The sequence below is a fragment of the Rhodamnia argentea genome, chromosome 6 (genome assembly GCF_020921035.1).
Source record: "Rhodamnia argentea isolate NSW1041297 chromosome 6, ASM2092103v1, whole genome shotgun sequence".
NCBI classification, from domain to species: Eukaryota; Viridiplantae; Streptophyta; class Magnoliopsida; order Myrtales; family Myrtaceae; genus Rhodamnia; species Rhodamnia argentea.
The window spans coordinates 27229316-27245369 of record NC_063155.1 but is presented as its reverse complement, the minus strand read 5'-3'; the positions used below and the strand labels follow the sequence as shown (position 1 = coordinate 27245369).

The window sequence follows — 16054 nt, the reverse complement described above, 5'->3', positions numbered from 1 at the left end:
TTCCATCCCAATAGTTTTCGCGCGTGGAGCTTTTAGATGGGAACTTTGAGGGGGAAGCACTAGAGAAGGGAACGATGGCTGTCCACTGCACTTCCCTGCACTTTTCTTGCAAACTTTCCGCCAAGTCGCCATCTTTATCCCCAATACAGCCTACCCAGTCAATTTCGATCCATAAGGGCTCGAGCTACTTCAACTCAGGGGCAGTCAAGCTCTCCGCTCGCAGGTCTTTTTCTTCTATCTTCTCCGAAATTTCCTTATGCCTCTGTACTGGGACGAAATGATGGAAGCGTTCTCGTCCATAGGTTGGATGGTCTTGTTCCCGCTGTTGTTTCGGAAGGAAGCCCGATTGAAACGAGCTCTTCCACCTCTGGTTTCTATAAACTCACTTACTTAGAGGTGGGTCTTGCGAAACTTTGTTTCTTGATCTGTGTTTTCGCCGGAAGTTGCTTGCTTTGGACATGTTGGTGAGTGTGTGTGACTTCTTGATATATGTACAGGGGAACAGTTGGCTTTGGGATGTGGGTGGGTTGAGGCTTTTGGTCGATCCAATCTTGGTGGGTAACTTGGACTTTGGCATCCCCTGGCTCTACGATGCTGCCAAGAAATTCTTGAAGAATTTTCAGGTCTCTTTGCTTTTGCGTCAATTCACTTCGTTGCTTTGTTTGATGTGATTTTTCGTTGATTATGGGGATTTTGTTTGGCTATGTTGCGTTTGGGTTCAGCTCAGCGATCTTCCTGATATTGATTACGTGTTAATTACCCAAAGCCTGGATGATCACTGCCACTTGAAGACCCTGAGGCCACTTTCGGAAATGAAACCAGATCTGAGAGTGGTTGCTACTCCCAATGCCAAGTCTTTCCTGGATCCCCTTTTCAGAAATGTGAGTATAGTTTGTACTTCATGGGCTTGTTTCTTAAAGTACTTTGGCAACCTCAAGCTGATCTTCTCTTCAGTTCCTATGTAATGTTTCTTTTCATTGATCCCATCTATTCTGTAATTGGGGAGCACTCTTTGCTTAGACTACTATTAATATGTTGGCACACGAGTGTCTGGAATAGTTTCACTTAAGACTGTTGGAGTGCACAACAAACCTCTCGGTATATGGCCTGCCATTTTCTTGTCTATGGAAGCTAAAAGTGTGCACTTGATAATCCACATCTCATCTCATTGAAAAGCTCAAGATATCGGGTGTAAACGAACTTGATTCCTGTGAGTGTTTCACATGTTGTGTTTCTAGTTTCACTTGATTTAGCGCACCATTTGGTTTTGTGTGTAGAGAGCTATTGAATCAACTATCTCTGGAGTGATGTTCTTTTCTTTGATTTTCAGAACTGAATCCTGGAACCTGCTAAGCTGACACCTTAGACAATCCACAATGCCCCTGCTATGTGGTTTTGCCTCTTTTGGTCCCCAACTTAGTTTTGGAATATTTCAGGTCACCTATTTAGAACCTGGCCAAAGCTGTGAAGTGGAAGCAAGAGCGGGTCCAAAAGTCAGAATTCAGGCTACTCCAGGACCAGTTTTAGGTCCTCCTTGGCAAAGGCCTGAGAACGGGTATAAATTTCAATCTCAATTTCTGCTGTAAATTACAACTCTGGACAGTTTCCCTCCTGTAAGGAATCTCATCTACTTTACTGTTAGTCAATGAAAATGCATTTGCCTGTCGTGTTTGTGATTGAGCTTTCTCTCTGTCTCTCTCATTGGCTTAATACCTTCAGGTATCTCATATCTCTACCAGGACAATTGAGTCTGTACTATGAACCCCACTGTGTTTATAACAAGAGCTTGCTGGAGAAAGAACAGGCTGATATTATTATTACACCGGTTATTAAGCAGCTTCTTCCAAATTTTACCTTGGTCTCAGGGCAAGAGGATGCTGTACAACTTGCTAAGCTGCTGCAGGCCAAGTATAGCATATTTTCCTCAACTCTTTGAGAATCTTTGAACAGCATACTTTCAGTATGTATGAGAATGGCTTTCTTTCTTTACATGCAGGTATGTTGTCCCAATGAAGAATGGAGACCTCGATGGCAAAGGATTTCTTGCTAGTATAATCCAGGCTGAAGGAACGATAGAGTCGTTTAAGGTTTGTGATCAATTACTTACTGAAGAAATGGTGCAAATTCTAGTAAAAGTATTTGGGGGATTGACTTTGATATTTTGTGGATATGAAGCCTTTTATTTAACTACTGGTATTGTGTGCCTAATTTCTAATTTATGAGGGAACTAGACCTTCCTTAATCTTCTTCTAGAATATAACATGTGGCCACTTTCTTTGCATAATGACCATCCATTTCTATGGTGATTGTCAAGTAGTGAGGTGATGTGATCTGTAGAGAAAAATAAGAATTCTGGAAGGAATCAACTATGATTTCTATATTCCCTCTACATTTACAAGGCTATAGGCACACTTATATACAAAGAAGTGAACCAATCCTAATTTACCTACAAATCAGGGGATATACATAGAAACATGATATATATATATATATATAGAAAGAGCATAAAATAAGAAGAACTCTTCCTATTTTGAATCTAATAGACAACTCACGCAAACACTCCCCCTTAAGCGGGTGAGAAGATGTCTTTGATACCCAGCTTGACAAGTGAACTGTGAAAAGCTTGACTCGATAAGGCCTTCGTAAGAACATCCGCCAACCGATCTTCAGATTTGACAAATGGAAATTTTATCACCTTAGCATCCAAGTTATGCTTGACAAAGTGCCTATCCACCTCAACATGCTTAGTACGATCATGTCGAACTGGATTGTGAGAAATTTGAATTGCAACTTTATTATCACAGAATAGTTTCATTTCGGACTCAGGTGGGAAACCAAGTTCTGTCATCAACCTTTTTAGCCATAATAGCTCGCATAGACCTTTAGCTACCCCTAGGAATTCTGCTTCAGCGCTTGACAAGGATATGACCTTCTGCTTCTTGCTCTTTCATGTTACTAAGTTTCCTCCCACAAATGTGAAATAGCTTGATGTAGACCTCCTATCAGAGATGCTACCTGCCCAATCCGCATTCATAAATCCCTCTACCTCAAGGTGACCGTTCTTTGCAAAGAACAACCCTTTTCTTGGAGCCGACTTCAAGTAGCGCAGAATCCGAACCACGGCATTCATATGTTCTTCACTCGGTGCATGCATGAATTGGCTCACAACCCCTACAGCATATGCAATATCGGGACGAGTGTGTGACAAATAAATTAGTCTCCCTACTAACCTTTGGTATCTGTCTTTATCGGTAGGCACCTGAGCAGGAAACTCTCCGAGTTTATGATTTTGAACTATAGGAGTGTCAGCAGGCTTACACTCCAACATTCCAACCTCAGCTAATAAATCTAACACATACTTTCGCAGAAACAAGGAAATACCTTCCTTCGACCCGACTACTTCAGTTCCCAAGAAATATTTCAGGCCTCTCAAATTTTTCATCTCAAATTCATTAGCTAACCGCCCTTGAAGGTCTGCAATTTCTTCAAGATCATCTCCTGTTATGATCATATCATCCACGTATATGATCAATGCTGTCATTTTGTCCTGTTTACGCTTCAAGAATAATGTATGATCAGCATTATTTTGAGTGTATCCATACCTCTTCATCGCTAAGCTAAACCGACCAAACCACACGCGGGGTGATTGCTTTAACCCATATAATGACCACCGAAGTTTGCACACCACATTCGACCGATCAACACACGAATACCCGTGTGGGACTTCTATGGAGATCTCTTCCTCTAGATCTCCATGAAGAAACGCGTTCTTCACATCAAACTAGTGCAAAGGCTAATCCAAGTTCGCTGCAAGTGACATCAAAATTCATACGGTATTCAGCTTCGCAACTAGAGAGAATGTTTCTTGGTAGTCCACACCATAGGTCCGGGTATATCCCTTTGCTACCAGTCGTGCCTTATACCTCTCAACCAATCCATCTGCTTTATATTTGATGGTGAAGACCCACTTACACCCTGCTGCCTTCTTCTCCTTTGGTAACTCTACCAGTCTCCAAGTCTTATTTTTCCGCAAGGCTTCCATCTCCTCTTTCATTGCCTGAACCCACTTGGGATCCCTCAAGGTTTCTTGTACGCCACCAGGAACTTGAATTGCAGAGACATTAGCCACAAATGCCTTCAAGTGTTCTAAAAATCTCCTTGTCGAAACATAATTGGTAATCGGGTACTTCGACTTTCGTTCCTCCACATCCGGTGAGTACCTATTAGGAGCCTTGCCTCGATTGTGTCTATCGGGCAATTTATAACCAACAACCTCATCGGGATTAACAAGAGACTTGTGTGATAGGAGAGCTTACCTCAAGAGCATCCTCGGGAGAGTGGTTGGGTACTGAACAAGGGATATTTTGAGGAAGAGAGGATCGTGCTTGAGGTTGTTCTCGTGACTCTTATACCAACATACTCTGCCGATCATCTTCATTGAGAGTTTCTTGCCGGTTTCCTTGTCCACTGTCCTTATCCACAGTAGCCCCTACCATCATGTCACCTTCCCACCTATTTAGCCTTTCATCATGGATCTCTCCCCGAAAGGTACAATTGGTGGCGGGAAAGAAGAGCTCAGATTCAACAAATGTGATATCCATGGTCACATGAGTTTTTTTTGTGTACGGATTGTAGCAACGATATCCCTTTTGGTGGGTTCCATAACCAAGAAAAACACACTTAACAGCACATGGGTCGAGCTTTGTTCGCTGATTCTTATGTAGATAGACATAGGCCACACACTCAAACATCTTAGGAGGTAAAGTCAAGATTGAGGGAAGTGAGACATGCGTCGAAATAGCCTGGAGCGGGGATCTGGAATGCCAACACGCGGGAGGGCATGCGATTCATCATATGCCCGGCGGTAACCACGGCCGCATTCCAAAACCGATTTGAAACCTGCTCACCCACCAGGAGTGCCCTTGCTGTCTCCAAGATATGACGATTTTTCCGTTCAGCAACACTATTTTGCTGGGGTGTCTGAGTGCAAGAGGTCTCATGAATTAACCCATGGTTTTGAAAATAATCTATGAGGTATTGGTTAATATATTCGCCGCCGTTGTCGTTGCGAAGGACACGGATTTGAGCTCCGAATTGGGTCGTGATCATGCGGTGAAATACACAAAAGATTGTCCCTATTTCATCTTTATGTTTCATTAAATATAACTAGTTCATCTTGGTACAGTCATCCACAAAGTTACAAACTAACGAACACCGGACATAGTAATAATTAGTGAAGCACCCCACACATCAGAATGTATTAATGAAAAAGGAGTTTGGCTCTTATTAAAACTCGGTGGAAAAGAAGCACGATGGCTCTTCGCCAAGATGCGAGTCTCACGATGAAATTTAGAATCCGATAAACTACTGAACAAGTTTGGAAATAATTTCTTTAAATACCCAAAAAAAGGGTGTCCTAAGCGACGGTGCCATAATCGAATTTCTTTCTCCTTAGCAGTAGATTGACCGCGGGTGTGGTATGCTCAGCTTTCAGCAAAGTTATCAACAAAGTACGGTCCCTCCCTCTTAGTGCCACGTCCAATAATTTCCTTCGTGAGGATATCCTGAAATAAACAAAAGGAGGGATACATGAGTACACTACAATTCAATTCATCAGCGATTTGTCCAACAAAAAGCAATCGGTTAGATAAGGATGGCACTAGCAAAGTGTGAGATAATGATAACGATGGGGAAAGTTCAACATTGCAAGCCCCTAAAACCGGAAAACTACGACCATTGGCGTTATATATATGTTGTCTCCTCGGAGTGGTTTAGTGCAGGAGATCATTAGGATGGGGTGTCATGTGATCGGTAGAGCCCGAATCAACAATCCACCCATCTTTACCTCCAGCCTGAGAAGTACCGACAAGCACAAACCCATTGTTACCTATAGGATCGGAATCGGGTGTAGCAATGGAGTCTACTTGCGGCATCAAAGAAAAGGACTAATCACCTATAGCCGAGGAAGCTTGTCCCCTACTCGTCGGATTGTCGGCTTTCCTTTTAGCTTGCAATTCTTTCCACCACTCGGGATAGCCATGCAACTTAAAACAGGTCTCTTTCGTATGTCGAGAATTCCCGTAGTGATTACAACCCCCTGTTGTGAGCGGTTGCGACTTGGCTCTCGAACCAATGCTAGAGCATCCTCCCTCAGGTGGAGTAGAACCAAGAACCATTCGTAAAGTAGCATGTCCAGGGCTGAATTCTGGAAATTGCGAGCCTATTTTGCTGCCACGCGACACCATAGCAGCAGCAGTGGGAGTCTGTGGGTGTATCATCACAACGGCCTGGCACATGTCTTCTCTTCTTACTCGTGCGTAAGCTTGTTCAACCGTAGGAAATGGTTGCATCTGCAATACATCAGCCCGGACCTTGTCGAGGCAATCATCCAGGCCATCCAAAAATAAGTAAACATGATCTTCTTGAACCAAAGTGTTGTATCTATTAATATCATAAGCGCAGGTCATGGGATTAGGCCGGCGAAAATCAATTTCTTGCCAAAGTCCTTGAAGGTCATTATAATACTTTTCAATGGGTCCGCCTACTTGCTTCAATCGAGTTAGGCGTCGTTTTAAATCATGCATCCGGGAGACGTTGGCGCCATCAAAGAATGTCGTAGTCACCGCATCCCAAACTGCTTTTGCGGTGGGGTATCGGATGAAGTTGTCTATCGCTGCAAGATCCATGGAATTGATAACCTAGCTCTTCACAATTGAATCCTCAATCTTCCACTTCCGGAAGCCTGGATCATTCGGAGGGGGTTGGGGAAGAACCCCAATAATATATCCCACCTTGTCTTTGCCAGAGATGTACATCTCAATAACATGGGACCAAAGACCATAGTTGCTTCCATCTAACTTAGCAGCGATTGGGGGAGTCAGAGTCTCAACATGAGATTGTGAGACATGATGTTGAGACAAGACTTGGGTCAAATGCTTAATAAGAGCATCAATATTCGAAGCTCCCCCTTGTGCTACCAAGGGAAGACCATCACCGATCGGGTTTGTGTTTGCCATAGGGGTGTAGTCTGATCGGAGTAGCAACGAAGGTCGCGACAATGGAGTGTAAGTGGCGAAGACGGCCGGTGCGAGACGACAGCGCAATAAAGAAGACGAGCAAAACCCTAGGCTCTGATACCATGTAGAGAAAAATAAGAATTATGGAATGAATCAACTGTGATTTCTATATTCTCTCTATGTTTACAAGGCTATAAGCACACTTATATACCGAGAAGAGAACCAATCCTAATGAACCTATAAATTAGGGGATATGTATAGAAACATGGGATATACATAGAAAGAGTATAAAATAAGAAGAACTCTTCCTATTTTGAATCTAATAGATAACTCACGCTAACATGATCAGCCATGAGTTTTAGTCTCTTTTCCCTGTTTGTCAATTAATTTCTACATGTATCAATACAGAGGACCTTCAAACTTTAGAGTGACTTTAAAGTTACTAAACATTTACTAAATTCCTCACGAGATAACATGCTGTATACCCTGAAATATTTACTTGGTTCCTAAGAACGTGGGACTCAGGACGAAGTGGTTCTTAGTTTAAACCATGAACAGAATCTTAGACACGTTGATTAAGAAATACTTTTAGTACATATTTTCTAACGACATGTAGGATTTTCTCCATGCTTTCTTACAATATTTTTCACAAAAAAAAAAAAAAAACAATTGGAATCAGCGCCATGCAAACTTCCACTTCCAAGTAGATTTGCATATGATGATCGAGTACTCAAAAAGTACCATTTATTCTTCTTGCATGACTTTTAGGATTCTCCCTCATCCCATGTAAGCGGTCATTATCGAACGGGCAATTTGCATTCTCAATTTCTTCTAACTTGTTGATACTACATTATCACCTTATCTTAGTATGAAGCAGTACTAGAACTTGAAACCATTTCTGAGCTTCTACATCAGGGTGGTCGGATCTCATCATCAACTGACGTTGTAGTCAAGTAAACCTCATGCTGAGTTGCAGCATTACCAATCGTCTGACCAATATTGTTCCACGTGTTGGAATTGTGTAGAACAAGAAGCACACTCTACTCTGCCACCATGCCTCTCAAGTGCTGTTATTTGAGCGAAAAGCTTTGCAGTTGTTTTCATGTTCTCCTCCTTTTTAGGCGGCCTATATCATAACAAATTGTGAATGTTCGTTTCTTTGCAATGAGTTTCGACATTGTCAGCTAAACGATAATCGTTCTGCAGGAGCTCTTATCTAAGGAAATACCAGATGCTCAAGTGCTGCAACCTACTCCTGGAGTGCCCCTCGAAATATAACTTTTGACTTGTTATCATCTTGAAGTGTATGTTGACACGGCCAGTGGCCATTTCAAGTTTCAACCGTTGCAGCTGCACTATGAGCAAAGTGGACCAATGCAGCCGTCTTGTTGGAGAAACTCGTTCTCAGGCTCGTACATGTTATCCTGTAATGGTTGCCTTTGGGATCCATGAATATGTCCTATGTATATACCAGATATAGAAAATTTCCAGCACCTCGTACCTTGATGGGTTTAGAAAGTACTATCGATCTTGTACTCGTCCTATCCGGATAGGGTGGTTCCTTGGGTGTCTATTTAATTTTTTGACGAAGTTCTTGATCTGAAAGTAGTGAATAAATAGACAGGAGATGTCATTCCATTTCCATTGGCTATCATATTTCTCACCTACGGTGGACAGTCTAATTCTTGTTGAAATCTGTGGACCGTTGCTATCTTCTTCTGATTTCTCAGCTTAGCATGCATTTCAATCCAATTCGTTTGCCACTGGCACTTAAGCCATGATAACCCTCAAATGTCCTGCATTTTGTATTTTTGTTTTTGTATTTTTTTTTTTTGTGACTCAGGGAACCCTCGCATGGCCGGCAGCCGGGGGGTAAACCCCGGGAGCAACACGTGCTAGCTACCACATACGTGCCACCGGTTAAGTCATCCTGCAACGCTCCTAGGATTCGAACACTCGACCTTTTGCGAGAGGAAGAGTGCGCGAACCAGCGATGCCACTCAGGTGGGTGGTCCTGCATTTTGTTATTCTCGGAAAGAACTGAAAATTTTCATCTGGTACTTTATAATTAGACAATTACATCGGTCAAGTGAATCGCATATCACATAGTTGTTTTCCCTTCTAAACCATTTCAAACAAAAACAAACATCATGCATGCTGCTCAGTCGCGATGAACTTAGAGCAGTGTGTCAGCACTCTTATAAATGCGTACTGAAAGCTTTACACAATCTGATAAGTGACTAACATAAGCTGCAGTAAAGTCCAGTTTCTCGGTTCGTGTAGTTTATCGCTAACTATTTTTGTCTGCTCTGAAGTGCTGGGCTAACATCATTGAGCTCAATGTCAAACTCTTGGCATCCTACCGGTTGAGATGCCAAGCACTACTCTGCCTTTGCCTTCTCCATAACTTTCACAGATTGAGTAGTATTTGAAAATTGTTACGGGCGAGAGAAACTATGAATAGAACACGCTCCTGGGTCACGGGAATACTTGGAAAGTGAGAGTTTATGAACCATTCTCCAATTCATGGGCCAGGCCGAGACAACATGGATAGGCTGGCCAATTGTTGAGGAATGTCGCCAGCTCATGGCCCATTTGCAGGGAGTATCTTTAGCCCATTGCCCAAGGAATGCTAAATTGCTAATTAAGTCGCGGATTGGGTGGCTAAACCTCATCGGAATGAATCTCTTAACTCCAATTGTCTCACTAAACCCAACACCCCCCCCCACAAAAAAAATTCTCTATGGTCTTTGTTATGTTTTGATTTCGAACTCTCTTGTGGTTAAGTTCTGGTTATTAAAGAAGTAATGCATTTTGGTGACAAAAAGAAAAGAGATAGTATTTGAATAATGCCACGTTACACCAAGTTGATTTATCAACTGATGTGACCCGTACTTATTGGGTATTGAATTGTATCTGCTTAGTTAAATGTCCGCCTACTATCTACTGAGCCATTTTGTAAACTGATTTTGCGAACATAAGACTCAGTATACGAAAAGGTACTAAAAAGTCATAAATCTATATTGTAATTATGTCAACTCAGTCGTAAACCTTTCAATTATACCAATTGAATCCTTCTAACCGATTTCGGCCGAAAATCGTTGACATGAAAAATCGACCATGCTACTTGGCATGGCCGGCAATGACATCTATTCTTACATTTTTTTTTTCTTTTTTCTTTTCTTTTCTTTTTCCTTTCATTTTGACCGGCAAGGGCCAACATGTCCTCACTAGATCTGGGTGTCCTCGCTAACCAAAATGAAAGGAAAAAAAGAAAAACAATAAAAATATAAAATATGCAAAAAGTTATAAAATATCATCTAAAATTTGTCCATGCCAAGACTGGCAATGTCACATATGACAAAGCAAGTCTACATCAGCGATTTTTTGGCCAAAACCGGGTGGATGGACTACATAGGCAGATCGTCAAAAGGTTTAGATCAAAATCGACACAACTGAAAAGTTGATGATTGAATTGGTATTAATGCAATAGGTTTAAGGTTTTTTTGGAACTTTTCGCCTTGGTACACGCGATATTACTTGCGAGATTTTGTTTGAAAAGGTTCAAATTGCTATTGAAGTTATACATGATTTCTTGATGGTAGTCCTCGGGCCTTTCAGTCATGTCGTGTTTTAAAGCATCCTATTTGACGTTTCCCTTCATCTCCTTTCGCTGGGACTCTTGTTAATTGATGCATTCGCCATTGGCGGATTTCTCCTCGACTGAACATCGTGTCCACGAATATCATTATCGTCATTCATGTTACCATTCGTTTAATTAGCATCCCGTCACGCGTGCTTGTTTAATTTGCAAAACATATGGAAATTGGAACCTCATCTTGAATCCTACGCAACCACATGCATCGACCTCTTTTTCTATCTAGATTCGTTTGGAGTCGGAGATTGGGATTGAATTAATCAGCGCTGCACCTAGCCACGAATGTTACTCGAACCTGGTCCAAGTGTGCGGTCGGATTAAGAGTACTTCCCCCGCTTTCTTCGAAACGAGGGGTGGATTCAGAAGCACCTTCTTCGAACAATATGATAAGATTTAGGACTATCGACGGTGGTCCCATAGAATTTTTCGTAATATCAGAGCAAGAACTCTGAGTTCAAATCTTTCCACGCCAATTATCGGGCAAAAAATAGAAATGTCCAACTGAAACTCGTGTCCTCGAATGTTAGTTACCGTCGTTCTTGTTACCACGCGTTTGATTAGCTTTGCCGTCTGAGTGCTCGTTTAATTTTTGGAAAACATGGATTATTTGAGGGTTGAAATTAATTAGTGTCGCACTTGGACATGAATGGCCGACGAACCTGGCCTAAGTATGCGGTCAGATTAAGATTACTTCCCCACTTCCTTCAAAATAAGGGGTGGATTCAAAAGCACCTTGTTCGTTTACCTAGAAGTCAAGTCAGGCATTCATCCATCATGTTAAACTTTAGGACAGTTGGCGATGATCCCATAAAATTTTACTTAGTATCGGATCAAGTTTTCGCGTTGAAATATTTCCAGAATTCTTACTCGCCCCTCTTATTACGTTTTTACACGCTGAGCATTAGACCAAGAAATAAAAAAAAGTCCAATCTACGTGTGTGAGGGAATGTTTGAATTTTTATCTATCAGCATTTCTTAGTACAGTTGACAGTAAGTGTAAATTTTTTTTTATTTCCTAGAGGAAAGTAATGTTCTCGCTTTCATTTTGGAGCTTAATTGTGACAAGGTGCGTTATTATGTCTACATAGAAACAAATTATTAGGATTAGGTGCACAACCATAACACAAGAAAGAGTAAAATCGAGAAAGAGAAATCGAGACACAAATTTATCTTGGTTAACCTTAAATTAGAGCTACATTCAGTAAATAATTATATTATAATTAGCACATCTCACCTTTCTGTTACAACTCTAAATTACAAAAAAAAAAAGATTATATATAAGCAAGTAACTATTCATAAGCACAAATTCAAAATACTAACAAAATCTGAACTCAAACTATAGGGGTGAATGATAACCATTCTGTTTCAGAAATAGATTTACGGCTAGAAATAGTTTTTTCTATTTCTGTTTCCGGATGAGTTTCTGAGCAAAAAAATGTGTTTGATAATGACATAAAATTTCTATTTCTGAAAAATATATTGGGCGGCCGACGGCGGGAGGTGGCCGTGGAGAGCGACGGTGGCGGCGGCGGCGGCGGCGGCGACGACCGGTTCTGGCGGGCGACCGGCGGCGGCGGCGGCGGCGGCGGCGACCTGCGGGGCGGGCGACCGGCGGCAGCAGCGGCCGGGTGGTGGTTGGCGGCGGCGGGTATTTGAGAAAAAATGAGATTTCTATTTCTGTTTCTCGGAAAAGTAGAAAATTTTTGTTTCACAATTCTTCTTCAAATCTATTTCTGAAACAACTTTTTGTTTCGGAAATAAAAAAATAGAATTGCGTTAACAAACGGATTTCCGTTCCAGAAATAGGTTTGGAACAGAAATTTTGTTTCTGAAACGTTTTCATGCACCCCCTAAAAGTCCTAAAAGCGGGACTCTCATACTTTCCTGTCGATGGGGAGTAAGAACACACCTCCAACACAAAGGCCAAAATTTTGGGGATGTCATTCACCCCTAAGTTTTAAAAGTGGTACAAACTTTAAGTGATTGTAAATATCCATCGATCGGAGGGATTTCATTCTCTCTCCCATAGTAAATTGGTGACACTAGATTGAATACATAAAAGTCGTATTCCTTGTTACACCTTGTGATTGCTTGCTTTGTTGGTATGCTTTCACAGATTCATCGGTTTCATAACATTTGATATTAGTGCCATGGCTTGTGAGATTTCGTGAGAACGCCGCAATATGTTCTAAAAATTTAAATTGTTAGACGAAAGCATGATTTAATAAACAAATATTTTAATATAGTGCTATGAAACGTGATATCGCGAAATTCAGAAATGAAAAAAGTTTCGACAGGTGGCGCGCTAATCAACTATTTTTTACGACACTAGAAGATAATCCCTTGATAAGCATCATGGTCTAATTGATCGTGACCTCACTGAGTATGTCACAATCTCGAACTAGGAGGATACCAACCGAGGCTTGCCCCCTTCAAGTGTTTTCTGTCCTCGATCTAAATTTCGTTTCTTTGTTTTTTCTTTCTTCAGATGACCAACAAAAATAGAACAACGTATGCACACATATCTATAGTGTCGGGAGAGACGAATTGCTCCACGCCACGTCTCGTTGAGTAGATATTTTGGAAAAATTATGTATGAAGCTCTCGATCACGAGACATGTCCTCTGAAATCACACGCGAATGAAGCCTTCAGGCACATATCCACGTGGAGTTTATACCCCCACAAGATGGATTTCCACGTCATTGTTTATTTAAAAAAACAAAAAAATTTGATAACGATATGTACTATTCTTCACATAAATAAAAAGAAAATACATCTCCGACAATATTATCGATGAATGTATAATTTTAACTATAGATCCACAGATCATCAACTCGTGTTTTACAAAGATCGTGTGATCAGAAATAACTGATAATATTATCAGATTGTCATGCTAAAAAACCTCTAAATGAAACTATAGCCATTGGCGCGTTCACCCAATCCGAGATGAGACTTACATCGCGGAAGGGTTCTTGTTTGGCCTTTAGATATACCCAAGGGTCGCATGGTGCTCCTAAGTTTTCTTTGTATTGTTTCCTCTCTTCTCTCTCTTACTCATGTTTATCTTCTCGATCCACGGGACCAATCCCTATCTTGTCGTGTTTAGAGATCATAGCTTAGCCAGGATTCGCAGGAAATGTGATAATTTATTGGGGGCAATGTTAGGTATGCCAACATTAAGTTAACATTCTTTCTGAGAATAATGCATTTGGGATGTGGCGATAGAGTTTTAGCATTAAAAACATTAGTCAAAGGTATTTGATCTAACAAGTGATCGATTTGTTTAAATCTCCAGGCACATGATTAGGGCAATAAAGTATGACGGAACCGACTATGGTACAATTGATTTGATCTAACAACTGCTCGATTTGTTTATGTAATTTCTGTAATTCGAACTTTAATGAGAGATTATTCTTATTAAAATCTCTAATGACACATTTGCAACAATCACTTGCACTCTTTCGCATGAGATATTGATTTCAATACACTTTTCCAAGTTTTTCTCATCTCCTATGTTCAATGTCATGTATTTCCTTTAATAACTCGGGAGTACGAACGTAGAGATTTAGCCGCCCGAAGACCCACGGAACAGTTGCAAGTCTTATGAACCAGTTAATTCCTGGCCACTTGTCCTGTCAAGTGACCCAGGTCCTAGTGAGATTGTGATCGAATAACCTCCGATCCTTATGCTGAAAAGCCCCTAGACTCCCGTGCGCTAATTGTGGAGGGCTTGTTCAAACTTCAAACTAACAATGGCCATGTTAAGATATTGCTCTTGTACTGCATATGTTACGGGAGTACAATATACACATAGAATAGAGATCCCTTGATTTCCAATGCTTATTAATCAATAATGACAAAGATAATAACAACAACAAACCAAGTCTTATTCCGACTAAGCGGGTTTGGCAACATACAATCTATTACACCTTCGTACCTGATCTTGTATTGGATACTTAGTAACTCCATTACTTATTTTTTGGACGGTCATTACTCCATAATTACTTCGTTGTTGGTGTTTTACCTAATCCGAATCATTTTCTCATTGTTTCTGAGGCGAGCTTTTGATCAAGCCAATATTCGGAAGACCATAGTGAATAAGAAAATCCTTTTCGATATGTTAGCAAAGCAGGATGAGATCGTCAGGACTCCAACTTTCCATTTCCGAACATGAATAATTTCTGCAATGGAGATGGATAACAAAAATGGTGAATCAAAGATGATGCTTTCATGAAAATTGTGGATTAGTAAATTTCGTTTACTAAGGCTCTATTTGTTTCGCAAAAAAAAAAAAGAATAATTTGGAAAATGTTTTCCAAAAAATAATTGCTTGTGCCGTTTGAAATAACTAGCCAATGAAAAATATTTTCACTAGCGACAACAACTTATGTCTACATACTTTTGTAGACGATCAAAATATTTTCCATTCATTCATTTTTGCAGGCAATACCAATGATCATTTTTAGAATTTTTTTTTTTAAACATTCATTTTTCACGAAATAAACGCATGCTTAGTGATTTCACAAGAGTATTGTGGCTATGACATAAACCAACAATCTTGTGCATGTGTTTAGATAGGGCGTATAACTTGTTCTAGAAAATTCGATCGAAATGGTCTCTCGGACACTGGAGCATAACTATGTATCACTTAAATAAAGTAGTTGTAATGCTGTTAGGATGCACGTGTGATTGTGTTAGAGAAGTCCCACGTCGGGAAATTGATGTGGTGTTAAACAGTTGATATTATAATTGGCACATCCTTAAGCTTTTGAGTAAATGTGGGTCCAACTAAATATGTTAGCGTACTCGAACTTGGGCTCTCTCTTGCTAGACTCTACAACAAATCACGTGCATAACCGGACAATTCCATAGTGCATAAAACAGGCATTCCACCACTCTCCCGTGACGAGGTACACGATGTGTTCTACCAATCCAATTCGAGCCGTCGAAGTTTCGAATCGAGCCAAATATTTTGGAGCATGGCATCGAGATATTCCAAAGCATATGAGGTATATCTCTTCGGGCGCACCCAACAAACAGATCGCAAAGCACATTCAAAATAAGCTGAGGGCAAAAGATATGCCTCCGTATCTAGAATATTCAGCCAGTTTAGAACCTAGAATCACGAAGTACAGAGCAAGTGTCGCTGCTTCTATGGCCGGAACCTCCGACTACAAAACGAGAAATCTAATATGTTTAGTCCTCTCCCGCTGTGCCTTTTGTCAACATCAATGCATAAACTATCTATTCGAGTTTCCTCCTCCCAGATTTGCACCAAAAGGGTATATCCGGATGTGCTTCCTCAACTATTCCGAAGTTGAGTGCTCACTATTACCCTTGGCGAACCACGAGATGGAGACCAGATTTGTCTGTACTGGT

General features: G+C 40.9%; 1 protein-coding gene across 2 annotated transcripts; it reads left to right on the top strand.

The window, feature by feature from the left end:
• Window positions 1–8537, top strand: LOC115756587. Of its 2 annotated transcripts, none has more exons than XM_048281445.1 (8): window positions 1–223; window positions 303–401; window positions 434–623; window positions 723–881; window positions 1437–1555; window positions 1720–1908; window positions 1997–2087; window positions 8223–8537. In XM_048281445.1, the coding sequence occupies exons 1-8, from the start codon at window positions 75–77 to the stop codon at window positions 8292–8294; spliced, it is 1068 nt and encodes a 355-aa protein (XP_048137402.1). In that variant the 5' UTR covers window positions 1–74; the 3' UTR covers window positions 8295–8537. The 2 variants fall into 2 exon arrangements, with proteins under 2 accessions (XP_048137402.1, XP_030552284.1); XM_030696424.2 differs by having other exon boundaries at window positions 2–223; window positions 303–396; window positions 498–623.
• Window positions 8538–16054: the final 7517 nt, after the last annotated feature.

Bases quoted from the DNA above. Each gene is read 5' to 3' on its own strand.
- LOC115756587 (XM_048281445.1), top strand. From the start codon at position 75: ATGGCTGTCCACTGCACTTCCCTGCACTTTTCTTGCAAACTTTCCGCC. The intron at 224-302 runs GTCTTTTTCTTC...TCTCGTCCATAG, and splicing joins GTCAAGCTCTCCGCTCGCAG to GTTGGATGGTCTTGTTCCCG. The intron at 882-1,436 runs GTGAGTATAGTT...GGAATATTTCAG, and splicing joins TGGATCCCCTTTTCAGAAAT to GTCACCTATTTAGAACCTGG.